Genomic DNA, 16112 nt, shown 5'->3' with positions numbered 1-16112 from the left:
GCATTAAACAGGACAGGTGATTAATGGAGAGGATAGTTCTATAGGAAAACAACAGTGCAGGTTAACATTTCACCTGGTTGTGACTTGAGCGATATCCGTGGGATGGAGAATCCTGCAAGTGGTGAAGGTGTAAGTAGAGTTGGTCTGTGACAGACATTTGCCTGGATTCCGCACTAAGAACAGAGAGAGAATTTTTCACACCAGCAATGGTGCCAATTTCAAAACACAAATAGCATGGTTTGAACATTTCAATTACCCCATTTTCAAAATACATTCTCTCTTGGTCTTTCATCTGTGCCATACACCCACTTGCCAAGTGAGAAATTTGCAGAGTCTAGCAACACCATGAATAAGCAGCCACAAGGATGGGATAGAGTGGCCCACTCTATCAACCTCAGATCTTTCTTCCTGCAGGGAGTTACCTCACCACGCAGTCCCAGAGTACAATCAAGATAGTCAACAGAGCACACAGCAATATCACTGGGCAGGACATGAACAGATCTGAGCTTTGAGTTATGGTCCTCGTGCATAACATCTATCTGGGACTGGATCCCAGTTACTCTTCATATTGTAGTACCGTTCGCATTTAGCCTTTAGTTTGTTAAAAAGGCAGAAAAGCTCTTTGCTCATCCATGAGAAGGGAGATCTTGGAGATAAGTACCTGCCTGAGAAATATCATAGCCTAGATCTGCAAAGTTAGGGACTGTAGTCAAGTAAAAAGAGTATATTGCAAGGACAGAACAAAATTAATTCAGTGTTGAATGATAAATACTATAAAAAGCGTGCAAATTATCACGTTGAAGGGGCGATAAAAAAGTATAAAAAGTGGGTGTTGCAACAGATACTTTAGAATTCGATTAAGGTCTGATCAACCTGTGTATCGAGCTGGGAACTGCAACGTATCTGAATTCTCCAGCTTAAACTCGCAAGGTTTAGTTGTAGGTGCTGCTGTTGTGTGTATGTTTATTTATTGTATGCTTAATAAATTGGTGACATCTGACATTCAATGTTGTAAAGCCTATTAATTTGAGTAAATTAGAAGTAAAAATGCAATCAGTTGCCCCTCTTCAAACACTGTGCATTCCTCAACTCCTCATTTCTGACAAAGGGAGATGCTTCAGCAACGCACATGTATCCATGCCCTGCTTCTACAGCTGCAACTGGGCTGCCAACGTACCGGAAGTAGTTGCGCATGTTAGTGTTTTTGTGCTCGTTCTCGCCAGACTTTCCACAGATTAGTGAGAATGGTGAGGGGTGGAAATTTCAGGCATTGTGAGGTCTGAAATGTGACTTGAAGGTGATATTAGGATGTTGTGAGCTTGAGAGTGTTTTATGGTATTCTCACGGTGTGTGTTTATCGCCATCAGGTCCTCTGTTGTGGTTTGAACACACGGCTGGTGAACAGAATGCAAGCACAGGATTTAATCGGTTGGGAAAAGGATCATTGAGAAAGAGAGTAGAGACAGTGCAGAGAGATGAAGAGAGCAGCGCTAGACAAAGATACTAGGGAGGAAAACGAGAGGGAGGGCGGAGAAGGAACGCGAGGAGAGTGGCAGCTGAGTGATTAATTCATCAGAATGAACTGCTAAAACATCCAGTACAATTTAACGAGGATGTTGTCAGATTGAGAGAGTTTAATTGTACTCTCGCCAAGTGTGTTTATCACTATCAGTTCCTCCGTCTGTTTTGGTGAACGTTACTTTTTCAAACTTGGGGCCTGACACTTATGCGCAGAATGCTTCTGCACAACTTTCGATTCATTGGCAGCAGTCACTCTGAAAAATAAATGTGCAAGGATGGCTGAACAAGCAACCTAGATGACGCAGTACACTTGCAACATGACTGAACGGCTCCAGTGCTAGTTCAATTTTGTAAGTGCAGTAGTGAGATCTGATGGCTATAGACACAGCCTGCATAAATCTCTCTTTAAAAATAAAGAAAATCACAGGGTTTTCTTCAAAGTGGGGGTGGGGGAAGTAACATGACATACAATCCCCTTAAAATGGTCACGCCCATTACTGTCCAATACAAGTCTAAAGATAATTTGCTCATTGGCTCTCATTGTGCAAGGCTCCAGTTTATTAGCCCACCAGCTATCCCACAGTCAACTCACCAGTTGTCACATCATGAGTAGAGAAGTTAGTCATCGGCAGAAAAATATCCGGCGGTGGCTCCTGCCCCTTTGGTGGCTGCTTTTCCTTCTTATCCTCGGGGGTGGAGGTGTGCTGCGCTTTGAAGGTGATTCCTTCCTCGCTGTCCTCCTCAAGGTCAGACAAGTGGTAGATGCTATCTTCTGGCAGTAACTCAAAGCCTTTCGTGAGGACCCCGGGTCGCGGGTCTAAAATCGTGCCTAGGTTAGGCTGTGCTAATTGTTGCCACTGGTGCAATGTCATAGAACCTACCGAGTGGGAGGAGAAGACACAACCAAAAAAGGTCAAGAATCTATAGCTTTGACCAGATAAATACATCAATATAAATATTAAGGGCCCAAGTTTCCACAGGATAAAAAACGGGCGCCCCTCCGAGCTGGGCGCCTGTTTTTCGTGCCTAAAACAGCGCCAGAAAAAAAACGCGCTATTCTCGAGCGCTTTGCAGCTCCTTGTCTGTTTGGCGCGGCGCCCAGGGGGGGCGGAGCCTACACTCGCGCCGATTTTGTAAGTGGGAGGGGGTGGGTACTATTTAAATTAGTTTTTTTCCTGCCGGCAACGCTGCGCGTGCGCGTTGGAGCGTTCGCGCATGCTCAGTGTGAAGGAAACATTGGCACTCGGCCATTTTTGTAGTTCTTTGTAGCTGTTTAATTTTTGAACATTTTTTAATAAAAGCACATTGCCATCAGCACTGAGGCTACCCTTCTCACGGTCTCCTTCCCCCCCCCACCCTCCACGGCAACAAACGGCGGTTTCCTCCCCCTCCCTTCGCGGCGGCAACAAACCGCTGTCTCCTTCCCCTCCCTCCCCTCCACGGCAACAAACGGCGGTTTACTTCCCCTCCCTCCCCTCCACGGCAACAAACTGCTGTCTCCTTCCCCTCCCTCCCGCGGCAACAAACCGCTGTCTCCTTCCCCTCCGCGGCAACAAACCGCTGTCTCCTTCCCCTCCCTCCCCTCCGCGGCAACAAACCGCTGTCTCCTTCCCCTCCCTCCCCTCCACGGCAACAAACCGCTGTCTCCTTCCCCTCCGCGGCAACACACTGTTGTCTCCTTCCCCTCCGCGGCAACAAACCGCTGTCTCCTTCCCCTCCTCCCCTCCGCGGCGGCAACAAACCGCTGTCTCCTTTCCCTCCCTCCCCTCCGCGGCAACAAACCGCTGTCTCCTTCCCCTCCCTCCCCTCCACGGCAACAAACGGCGGTTTCCTTCCCCACCCCCCCGCGGGAACGAACGATGGCTGAAGCACTTTCACACAGGTAGGAAGATGATTTATTTAATCTTTTCTTTGCTTATAAATGTTTATTCAGGTTGGATTTATTTGTATAATATTTGTAGAAGTGTAAATAAGGATTGATTGTAGAATTTAATGACTTCCCTTCCCCCCCCCACCTCGTTCTGGACGCCTAATTTGTAACCTGCGCCTGATTTTTTAATGTGTAGAACAGGTTTTTTCAGTTCTACAAAAATCTTCACTGGCTCCATTCTACTTTAGTTTGGAATACATTTTCACTGTGGAAACTTTGAAATCAGGCTTCAGTGGCCGGACACGCCCCCTTTTGAAGAAAAAATTCTGTTCCAAAGTAGAACTGTTCTACCTGACTAGAACTGCAGAAAATAAAATTGCGATTTCTAAGATAGTCCGTTCTCCACCAGTTGCTCCTAAAAATCAGGCGCAAATCATGTGGAAACTTGGGCCCAACGTCTCAGGTTTAAATATGGAACAAAAACAGAACAGCTAATGTAGCAACTACAGTTAAACCACAATAAGTAGGCAAAATTGGATTAAACGGTATGCTTGTAAATCCTATGTTTTGATCATAATGACACTGATAACATTGGAGCAGGATGAAACTTTAGACAAATGGGACAGAATATTGTCTAGGATATGCCGCAGCAAACTTGCAACTTCAAGGAATCTAATACAGCCAGAATGATCTCCTGGACTAGTTTCGATCGCATCGTTGGGTCGGAGAGGAATTTTCCTAGATTTTTTCCCCCAATTGGCCTGGGTTTTTTCCTGGTTTTTTGCCTCTCCCAGGAGATCACATGGCTCCGGGTGGGGAGAACTCTGCAGTGTGACATCACAGGTAAGGCAGGTCATGATTGGTAGTGACTGTGGGCTAAGTTTTTCTTTTAAGTTAACATATAGCATAAAACTAAATTTTAAAAACTAACCTTTTTAGTTAACTAATTTAATAAACTATATAAGGTAAATACTTTGATTAATACTAAACTAATTAATTAAATTAAATAATGGAAAAACAGGAGATGTGTTGCTGCTGCAATATGTGGGAGCTTCTGGACGTTTTGGTCCAGGATGACTACATCTGCAGCTCGACAAACTTCGGCTCCGAGCTGCAGACATTGTGAGTCATCAGGGAGGGAGAAAGTTACCTGGACCTTTTGCTCCAGGAGGCAGCCACACCTTCTAGATTAAATATTTTAGAATTGACACGTGGTCAGGGACAGGTGGGTATGACTGTGAGTGAGGCAGGTACGGGGATCCAGGAGATAGTATTGCAGGAGCCTCAGTCCCTGCACTTGTCCAATAGATTTGAGGTTCTTGCAACCCTTGTGGACAAGTGTGCAGACTGCGGGGTGGATGAGCAGACTGACCAAGGCACTGTGGTGCAGAAAGCCATTCAAGTGGGGGAGTAAAGAAGATTGTGGTTGTAGTAGGGGACAATATAGTTAGGGGGATAGATAGGGTTCTCTGCAGCTGAGAGTGTGCGTCCCGAAGGCTGTGTTGCCAACTCGGTGCCAGAATAAAGGACATCTCCTCCGGGCTGGAAAAGAACTTGGAGTGGGAGGGGGAGGATCCAGTTGTCGTGGTACACGTAGGTACCAATGACATAGGTAGGACTAAGAGAGGTTCTGCTGAGAGAGTTTGAGCAGCTCAGGACTAAATTGAAAAGCAGAGCCACGAGCAAATTGGCATTGGGTCAATAGAATCAGAGAGATGAATGCATGGCTCAGAGGTTGGTGTGGGACAAGTGGGTTTCGATTCATGGGGCACTGGGACCAATACTCTGGACAGATAGAGCTGTTCCGTGGGGACGGACTACACCTGAACTATACTGGGACCAGAGTTCTAGCGAATCGAATAACTAGGGAGGTAGGCAGGGTTTTAAACAAAATAAGGGGGGGGGAGGCGGGCGTGTGGTCCCAATGGAGAGAAATCTAGAATGCTAAAGAGAAAAGAAAAGGAAGCAATGCAGGAATGTGATTGTGGCAAGGATAACCAGATTATGTCAGGAAGAGACAGAGCACACAAACAAAAGAGTGCACTAACAAATAGGGTCCAGGTAAGAAAAAAAGTGATAAGACAAATAGGGCTATCGTACAAAAAAATATTAAGATTCTAATAATGTTAAAAAGACAAATCTAAAAGCACTGTAACCACGAAGCATTCGTAATAAGGTAGACGAATTAACAGCGCAAATAGATGTAAACGGATACGATATAGTTGCAATTACGGAGACATGGTTGCAGGGTGACCAGGTTTGGGAACTGAATATCCAAGGATATTCGATATTTAGGAAGGACAGGCAAAAAGGAAAATGGGGTGGTGTGGTGTTGTTAGTAAAGGATGAAATCAGAGCAATAGTGAGAAAGGATATTGGCTCAGAAAATCAAGATGTAGAATCAGTCTGGGTGGAGCTAAGGAGCACCAAGGGGCAGAAAACTTTGGTGGGAGTTGTCTACAGGCCTTCAAACAGTAGTGGTAACCTAGAGGATGGCATCAAACAGGAAATTAGAGATGCATGTAACAAGGGTACTACAGTAATCGTAGGTGACTTTAATCTACTTATAGACTGGCCAAACCAAATTAGTAATAATACTGTGAAGGATGAATTTCTGGAGTGTGTACGAGATGGTTTTTTAGACCAGTATGTTGAGGAGCCTACTAGGGAACAGGCTATCCGAGATTGGATATTGTGCAATGAGAAAGGGTTAATTAATAGTCTTGTTGTGCGGGGTCCTTTAGGAAAGAGTGACCATAACATGATTAAATTCTTTATTAAGATGGAAAGTGAAGTAGTGCAATTCGAAATTAGGGTTCTAAATCTGAACAAAGAAAGCTTCGAAGGTATGAGGAATGAATTGGCTATGATAGATTGGAAAGATTAATTAAAAGGCATGACGGTGGATAGGCAATGGCTAACATTTAAGGAACGAATGCATGAATTGCAAGTTATGCATTCCTTTCTGGCGCAAAAACACGAAAGGAAAAGTGGCCCAACCGTGGCTAACAAAAGAAATTAAGATAGTATTAAGGACAGTGGGGAGCGTGAGGTAGGCCCAGACGTGAGGTCGGAGGCTCATCGGGCGTCGTCGGGGATCGGTGGGGCAGCTGAGTCGGCCTCGTCCAGTCAGGAGTGAGAGGAAAGCCTGTGAGGAGCGTGGGGGAGAAGAGGTCCAGCGCTGAAGGAACGGAGGTCCACTCGCTGTAGAAGAGGTCCGGTCGCCGAAGGAGTGAGGAGGTCCAGGTCGCCGCTGAAGGGAAGAGGCTCACATGCTGCAGGAGGCTCGGTCGCCGCTGGTTGGCGGATAATCCGGTCGTCGCCGATGGGTGAAGGTTCGCGCCTGAGGTAGGCCCAAATTTGTGGGATTTGAGAGATTTAGGGAAATAAATGCACCCCCTATTAAGGCCTATTAAGGCCAGGGAAAGTTTAAACAAAGTTTAGACAAATGTAGGTCCTTTTCAGTCAGAAACGGGAGAATTTATAATGAGGAACAAGGAAATCGCAGAACAATTAAATAAGTACTTTGATTTTGTCTTCACAGAAAAGGAGACAAATAACGTCCCAGAAATGCTTGGAACCACGGGTCTAATGAGCAAGAGGAATTAAAGGAAATGATTATTGATAAGAAAATAGTGCTGGAGAAACTAATGGAACTGAAGGCCGATAAATCCCCAGGACCTGATAATCTGCATCCCAGAGTACTAAAAGAGGTAGCCATGGAAATAGCGGATGCATTGGTTGTCATCTTCCAAAATTCTATAGGTTATGGAACAGTTCCTGCAGATTGGAGGATGGCAAATGTAACCCCAGTATTTAAAAAATGAGCGAGGGGGAAAACCAGGGGACTACAGACCGGTTAACCTATCAGTAGTAGGGAAAATGCTAGTTTATTATAAAGGGTGTGATAACAGCAAACTTAGATAATATCAATCGGATTAGACAAAGTCAACATGGATTTATGAAAGGAAAATCGTGTTTGACAAACCTACTGGAGTTTTTTGAGGATGTAACAGAATAGATAAGAGAGAACCAGTGGATGTAGTGTATTTGGATTTTCAGAAGGCCTTTGATAAAGTCCCACATAAGAGGTTAGTGTACAAAATTAAAGCATATAGCATTGGGGTAATATACTGGCATGGATTGAAAATTGGTTAACTGATCGGAAACAGAGTAGGAATAAATGGGGTGGCGGGCAGTAACTAGTGCGGTACCACAGGGATCAGTGCTTGGGCTGAGCTATTCACAATATGTGTGTGTGTTTTATATATATAGAAATATAATATAATATAAATAAATAAATAAATGATTTGGATGAGGGAACCAAATGTAATATTTCCAAGTTTGCTAACGACAAAAAACTCGGTGGGATTGAGAGTTGTGAGGAGGATGCAAAGACGCTGCAAGGCGATTTAGATAGGTTGAGCGAGTGGGCAAACACATGGCAGATGCAGCATAGCGTGGATAAATGTGAAGTTATTCACTTTGGTAGGGAAAACAAAGGCAGTGATAGCTTGGGAAATGTCGATGTACAAAGGGACCTGGGTGTCCTTATACACCAGTCATTGAAGGCAACCATTCAGGTACAGCAAGCAGTTAGGAAGGCAAATGGTATGTTGGCCTTCATTGCAAGAGGATTTGAGTACAGAAGCAAGGATGTTTTACTCAAGTTATACAGGGCCTTGGTGAGACCACACCTGGAGTATTGTGTGCAGTTTTGGTCTCCTTATCCAAGAAAGGATGTACTTGCCATGGAGGGAGTGCAGCGAAGGTTCACCATACAGGTTCCTGGGATGGCAGGACTGTCGTATGAGGAGAGATTGGGTCGACTAGGCCTGTATTCACTAGAGTTTAGTAGAATGAGAGGGAATCTCATTGAAACTTATACATTTTTAACGGGGCTGGACAGACTGGATGCGGGGAGGATGTTTTCCCTGGCTGGGAAGTCTAGAACAAGGGGTCACAGTCTCAGGATACGAGGTAGGAAATGTAGGACTGAGATGAGGAGAAAATTCTTCACTCAGAGGATGGTGAACCTGTGGAATTCTCTACCATAGAAGGCTATGGAGGCCAAGTCACTGAATATATTTAAGAAGGAGATAGATAGATTTCTAGACACAAAAGGCATTAAGGGGTATGGGGAGAAAGCGGGAATATGTTGAGATAGAGGATCAGCCATGATCATGTTGAATGGCAGTGCAGGCTCAAAGGACTGAATGGCCTACTACTGCTCCTATTTTCTATGCCCAAGATGTGTGTGTGTGTGTGTGTGTTCGGCAATCTATTTGATGACCTAAGGGTCATAAAATACCCTACAAAGTTAAACTCAGCAAGAATTGGACAATACAGTATATGACCATTTTTAAAAAATAGTTTGAGATATGGGGATCTCCAGTTAGGAAATTTGACGATCTTCAAGGAATATCGTACTTTAACTGAGAGGACTGAGCAGTGAATTCCAGTACTTTCAATTATCAGGGCACAGAGAGGGAGGAAAATGTGTGTTGGCGGGGGGGGCTGGATAAAAGATAGCCAATGAGTGATGTTACTTATGCAGACGGACCTGCCCAAACAAGCATTGTCACATCAGGTCCATGTAAATATTCACATAATATTGCTAACCAAGGGTAGACCAGATGTCCAAAGTGCTGAGATTGATTTCTACTTTCACGGTGTTTAAGAACCTTTCACAGCCGAACAAAAATTATGCTTCAAGTTCACTTTTATACAGATTCTCATTTCCGCAAGGGCATCCAACACTACAACGCTGCCATCTCAACAGTTACCATATTTACTGTGAGCCCCAGTCAGGAATGTAAATCTAACTGGACAGGAATATTCATACTGTGGTTGAGGTCTTTGGAGTGGTGCATCACTTTAATGCTGCAGGAAATCTCCGACAGGCGCCCACACACCACTCAGGCCCGTAAACCAAAGCAGAACAAGCCAAGGTTACAAAACCAAATCATGCCTCACTGTCCAACCTCATGACCAAACCTCCCTATTCCTTCCCCAATTACTTGGTTCCTCGGCTTGGATCTCAATTTCTTCACAGCGCCACCAGACAGATTTCCGTCCCACACGCAGAGCAACCATGTTAGAGGATGTCCAGTTTAATAGGGAGCAAGTTCGTGCTCACCAAACCAGAAGAAAATGTTAGTAATTAAATTATAAAAAAACCTAACCTGAACACAATTCGAGTAAGATTAAGGGCTCAAAATTCCATATGAACTTTTTTTGGTGCAGTTGTAGAGGTACGTCCGATTTTTTAGTGGCCGACTGTGCCAAAAAGAAAGTTCCAAGTTTCGCCGGAATAAACTTTGAATTTGGAGCGCATAGTCAAATTCTGTGGGTGGAACTTGAGCTCTGCACCAAAAACTGAGGATGTCAGGGTAATGAGGGACGCACTGGAGGGCTGAGGCTGGAAAGTAAAACATACAAGATGTAGCAAGAGATAAGCAATTATAGAGCCCTGATGCCGCTCCTATCCCGGGCCAAAAGGCCCCCCCAAAACCCTGCCGGTGCCGCTCCTATCCCGGGCCAAAAGGCCCCCCAAACCTTGCTGGTGCCGCTCCTATCCTGGCACCGAATGGCCCCCCCCCCCCCTCCCGGCTGGTGCCGCTCCTATCCCGGGCCGAAAGGTCCCTCCACCCCAGGTGCTGGTGCTATCCTGGGCTAAAAGGCCCCCCCTCCCCGCCAACCCCCTGCCGGTTCAGTTGCTATCCCGGACTGAAAGGCCCCCCCATCCCCTGCCGGTTCCCTTGCTATCCCAGGCCGAAAGGTCCCCCCGCCCCAGGTGCCGATGCCGCTGCTAACCCGGGCTGAAAGCCTCACCCCCGCCGCTCCTATCCCGGGCCAAATGGCACCCCCAAAAAAATTCCTACTTTCCACGTGAGGGGTGTGCCTGCGCACTTTCGGAGTTGCTTGCGAGTAGAAAAATCGGAGCTGCAATATGGATCATGGAACAAAGACCAGGAATTTTCTACCAGATGAAACTGAGGCCCTGGTTTCTATCGTTGCGGGCAGATGGCACAAGCTTTAGAACAAAGGTCCAGTTAAACTAAAGCCAAAAGGGATGAACAAACGTTGGGACAAAGTTGGAGATGATTTCTCTGCAGTGGTGACCACCTCAAGGACCGGCAGGCAGTGCAAAAAATGGCAGGACCTTGACCAAATAGTTTGTGCAACTAATATTCTCATTTATGCATTGGAATTACAATTGTAAATGTGATCGTGTGTGTGTGCCACCACAGCAGACCCTTCTCTTAAAAAGTTCTATTTTCATCTTTGCAGAGGAAGGTGGCACACAACAGAGAGCGAACATGAACTGGAGGAGGTTCGGCAAATGTGCACCCACTGACACCCCCAGAAGTGAGGATCGCTGGTATGATTGGCGCTGGCTCTAGAAGGTCAACACCCGGTGCATAAGCTGGGCCCAGCTTAGAGAGAGAGGATAAGTCCTGCAAATTCCAGAGTGTGGCTTGGCTAAATGTTAAGTACTGCGTGGGCTAGCCACGCTTCGGTTTATGGGATGTACTCTCCGTCAGCTACGCTTCGGTTTATGCAATGTGCTATCATTCATCTTGGTCCTCCAAATGAGCCTGCGCTGTGTGAGCCTACTCATGCCATCCTGCCCCCTCCCCTGCTGCTAACTGATCGTCTGCTCTGTTATATTTTGCAGAAGATGCGCCCAACACTGCGGAAGCACAATCCCCACAGAAGACCAATCATTCCTGAGGAGCCTGACCAGGATGAAGTCTTTAATGCAGAACTTCCACAGGAAGATCAGGACGAGGATGAGCAGGAGGAGTGGGAAGGCCCCAATATTGAGATTGTGACGCTGAATCTGGAGGTGGTGGTGCCGTACAATGATGTGCCAAGCCCTTTCTGGACTGCTACGGCCGATGGGACATTTCATGGTGTCCCACAGTCCGAGGTTGCGGGTCCCAGTGGGTTGCAGCAAGCCACACCCAGGGTGAGGAGGAGAGAGCTCGCTCGCGTGCACTCTCCTGAAATGCAGGATCCAACAGATGTGGTTCAACTCATGGCAATGAGTGGGGAGAGCATTGAGCTTACCCAATCACTCCTGGACACCATGGGTGGGTGGGGATGGAATAGCGGGATTGTCGTCAGAAGTAACAACACTCTTGGGAGAAATGGAAACACTGTCGGGGCAGATTAGGGAGGGAATATCAGAGGTAGCCGATATACTGTCGGGACAGATTAGGGAGGGAATGTCAGAGGTAGCTGCTGCAATAAGGGAACACGCCAGGCTGTCATTGCCCAGTGGTGAATGACAGAATCAACTGCCGCCACTCACACTCTAATCCCCAGTCCAACCTCATCATCATCATAGGCGGTCCCTCGAAGCGAGATTAACTTGCTTCCACACCAAAAAAGGATAAGTTCACAGGTGTTTCAATGAAGGACTTGAACTACATCCTCAAGGGTGAAAGATGCCTGTGCATCAATTTAAAAAAAAATGTGTGGTGGCCGTTGCACACCAGCCACCACACTGGCTTGACAGAGCTAGGTCTTGGTCCAGTGGTAAGGATTACCCAAGAGTGTTGTTACTTCTGACAACAATCCCGCTGTTCCATCACCCACCCAACCTCGGGTAGTGTGTCGGATCATCTGCAGGCCGAGGAAGAGGTTGAAGAGGCCCAAGCCGGGCCTTCCACAATGCCGTCTCTTAGGTCTGCCCACACCCGCAAACAAGAAATGCGTTGCCCTGAAGATGCTCGAAAAAAGCTTGGTTCCAGCGGGAGAAGGCCTGCGCCACCAGCCAAGGGTAGAATAATGGGGGAGAGATGGCTGCAGCTAAAGTTTGTTTGCTGCTGCTGTTGTTGTTACTGTTGTTCTTATGTTATTGTTATTTAACTGATCTTAATTGAAAAGTTTAAAGTTTGTAAGTAAGGTAACTTGAAACGTTTAGAGTTTTGTAAGTGATCTTAATGGAAAAATTCAAAGTTTGTAACAAAAATATTTTTATTAAAGTTAAGTGTAAGTGTAAAAATGTTTAATAAACATAATTCTTTTTTCAATTAAACCAGAATCATGAACATTATTCTTTAAATTAACGCAACAGTCAAATGATGAATGATCAAACTTGCCGCTCAGCTTTCATGCAGCAATGCTTTCAAGGATTAGCCACCGACGCAATGGCTATCGGTGCACGGGGGCACCCCGCCCCCTCCTCTTCCGTCGTCCTGCGGGTTGAGTGGTGGCATGGCTTCCTCCTGCTGCTGCTCCTCATCCACTCTCACCTGAGCTTGCTCTTCAACTTTCAATGCTTGTTGCCTCATGATGGCTAAATTGTACAGTATGCAGCACATGACAGTGAACTGACCGACCATCTCGGGGGCGTATTACAGGTAGCCTCCAGAGTGGTCCAAGCATCGGAAACGCAGCTTTAGTATTCCAATTATCCTCTCAATGATGCTGCGTGTGGTTATGTGGGACATGTTGTACCGACGCTCGGCTTCTGTCTGGGCATTGCGTAAAGGGGTCACAAGCCAGGTGGTGAGCCCGTAAGCTTTGTCCCCCACCTTTGCCCTTCTGGCTGCTGCTGAAAAATGACATATGTCGCGCTCTCGCGTAAGATGAAAGCATCATGGGTATCTGGCATCAACTGCCATGATCCGCTGCATATCGTCGCAGACCAGCTGGTCGTTTAGTGAGTGGAACCCTTTCCTGTTCCTGTAAACCTCCGAATTGTGCAATGGTGCTCGCAAGCCGATATGCGTAGTCAATCGCACCCTGTATCTTGGGGAAGCCAGCAATCCTCGAGAATCCACGGTCCTGCCTGGGTGGTCATGGGGAATTTGATGTAATCGTCCCTGCGGGCATACAGTGCAGTAGTCAGTTGATGCCTGAAAGAAGCAGTAGGCATTGAAGGCAAGTGCTGCAGTCACCTTGACCTCTTATGGGTAGTGCAGTCTTCCTCCTGCTTCTAGGCTGTAGGTCTGCCCTAATAAGTTGACAGATCTCTGATCACCTCCTTCCGAAAGTGCAGCCTGCGAATGCAGTCCACATCACTCAGAGCGTCTCTCCCTGTACACCCGATGCGGGTAAAGCTTCTTCACCATCATTCTGTGAGCCCTCCGGTTCCTGACATATTGTTGTCTTATTAATCTTCTCCTTTGCATAGCCGCGATGCAAAACGCTCTTATGAAAAAAGGCATTGTTAGGATCGTCCCCCATTGTTTTTTCTTTGTAGCAAACGAATTAAACTACTCATAGAAAGCACTCGCACCTTCCCGCTCCCTGCAAAAGGTTGACGCCCTAGTCCATGGACCACACCCTGGTCTGCGCATGCCCCTGCTTTCCAGGGCCGAATGCCCCCCGCCCCACCCCTGGTGCCGCTGCTATCCTGGGACAAAAGGCCCCCTGCGCTGTGTCTTCAACTCCACTAAAACAATGGCGTCTTTCTCTGCGCCTATTTTCTTAAGTGTAGGCAAGGTTTTTCAGAACGGTGCACTGCGCCGTTTTAGAAAAAAATCCTACTTGGCCAAACTCGCTTAATTGGCCAGAAATGGCGCACCTGACAGTTTCTGCCCCCAGTGACGTCAAAAAATCGTGAATTAAAAAAAAAATCAAACTTAAGTACTTTAGAATGGCACAGAAAATATAGCGAAACTTGCAGATTTTAGTCTGCTTCAAAAAAAAGGCGTAGAATGGTGGCGAAAATTCAGCCCATAGTTTGTTTAATGCAGTATGTTCCATTTGTTGTTTATCCATGATGTATGAAATGTCACATTGCACTTGTGTCCTTGTGCTGGGTACAATTAAAAGCCAACTCTCAGTAGCAGGAATTCTTATGCTTTCAAAGGGTCAAGTGAACTAGGCTGACCAGTACTAGCTGTTGGCTGAAGGACTGTTATGATGGAAAATATCAAAGATATATAAACATTTAATGGCCACAAATGGTCACTCAATAATTTCTTTAAGAAAATCAAATTGGGCTGCATTATTTATTAAAGAGCCCTTGGTGATGCCATCACTGTAAGCCCTCAGCCTTGACTGTCATCCTGGACAATGATATTATGGTTAAGGATGGCAGCTGGATGCAGGAGCACAAAATCCCTTTATAAAGAAAAATAGTATCCTCCACATAAGAGCAAATGAGGACAATTATTTTTCTTTTGTTTGATTAAGCAAATTCGGTTTCAGAGTGAGTCCTCTTTGAAAGTTTGATTTGAGTACGTTCTGAGCGCTCAACTGCTTGTGCAAGATTTGATCAAGAGCTGTATTAGTGTGGTTCCCATTCTGAAGGCAATGATTCTCTACTGGGATATAGTTTCTTCGGTGCTGGGCACTATCTGGGATCTCATCCAAATGATCATTCTTCAGGCGTGTGGCTAGGCATGGAGTCTCAGCAGGTTTGGGTTTGGGTTGCGAGCAGGCATTTTTTATTTTTTAAATTAATGGCTATTACAATCATTTGGGAGCACAGATTACCCTCAAGTCCCTCTCCTACCTTCTATCGGCTTGACTATTTGTAGCTTCTCAGGTAGGAATGTGCGGTAACAGCTGGACACCCCGGAGAAGCAAGACATCTCCGTTAGATCCGTGAGGTTGGACAGGACACTTTCTGCCGGCGTACTGCAGCCGCACTCCTCCTCCGTTGCCAGGGTCATCAGCTTCCGGTCCCGCTCATCTTCGAAGAACATTTTCTCGCTCAGGTAATTTGCCTGCCGCAGAGAGAGCCGGCGCAGGGCAGTGGCCAGGTCTTTGCCCCCAGGAGTGCCAGGCTGCCCAATCCTAGACAGGTTGCTGCGGGGGAAAACGAGAGAGTGAGCAACATCTGGAAGGCTTTCCAGGGTAAGGCTGTCAAGTTTGAATTAAGCAGCTATGAGCAGTGACCAAATTATTAGGCAATCGCTATCCAGTAGTGGCAACTGAGCTCCAAGTGTACAGAAGCTATATTACACTAAATAGCACAACTTTTATTCAACTGAAACATTTTTCACAGGCTATCAGCAAACGAGAAATGGCCTCAGTTTAAATAAATCCATGTTGATGTCCTAATAGTGTTTCCATGGATACAGTAATGGACAGTCAGTTTAAGAATTAGAAGCCTCATTGACAGAACCAAAACCCCAGCACTGAGGGCTCAAAATTGGCCAGGAGTTGCTCTGTTTTTTTGGAGCAACTTGATTTTTCTGGGGTATCTTAAAAATTCCCATTTTGCACATTCAATTTACGCCAGTGTAAGTGAGTTAGTTACGATTTTTTTAAAGTTTAGTTTAGTTTTTCTCAAAAGGGGACGTTACCAGCCACCTATGCCAGTTTTAGCTATTTAGGCCACTTTGGCCAGCGAATAGTTACTCCAAATCTACTTAGGCCAGCGTATGTGGCCACTTCAGAAAACTTCTGCGGAGAGTTAAGAAATCAGCGCAGGTAGGTACATCGGAGGCCAGCAGAACTTAATGACATGATGAAAGAATGTGAATAGGATCAAACAGCTATACAGGACATCATATGACAAACTTCACAAAATTAATTTACTATACAACAGAAGCATTCATGGAAGCTTAAAACTACAAAAATAAAAGTAGTAAAAGATAGTTGAATTAAATTGCCCTAATCTCAACTAATTTAAACAACTATTTGTTTACAATGATTATACTGGACCAAAATTGAGCCCATATTATCTAAATAAAGTCTACTTCAATAAATAAGATATTCTCTCAGTGTTCCTCCGTCACTTATGTTCTTG

At 45.8% G+C, this 16112-nt stretch overlaps 1 protein-coding gene across 2 annotated transcripts in view; it reads right to left on the bottom strand.

Moving 5' to 3' along the window:
- The window catches only part of trak2 (trafficking protein, kinesin binding 2), a 139413-nt gene that overhangs the window by 8391 nt on the left and 114910 nt on the right, over positions 1 to 16112 (bottom strand). For both annotated transcript variants that reach the window (XM_070876173.1, XM_070876174.1), the window contains 3 exons: positions 14871 to 15166; positions 2114 to 2398; positions 74 to 173 (listed from right to left, as the gene is read on the bottom strand). In XM_070876173.1, coding sequence (XP_070732274.1) covers positions 74 to 173; positions 2114 to 2398; positions 14871 to 15166 — 681 coding nt within the window. The remainder of the gene's footprint in view (positions 1 to 73; positions 174 to 2113; positions 2399 to 14870; positions 15167 to 16112) is intronic.

The sequence above is a fragment of the Pristiophorus japonicus genome, chromosome 3 (genome assembly GCF_044704955.1).
Source record: "Pristiophorus japonicus isolate sPriJap1 chromosome 3, sPriJap1.hap1, whole genome shotgun sequence".
In the NCBI taxonomy this organism is placed as follows: Eukaryota; Metazoa; Chordata; class Chondrichthyes; family Pristiophoridae; genus Pristiophorus; species Pristiophorus japonicus.
This window is presented reverse-complemented; position numbering and strand designations above follow the sequence as displayed.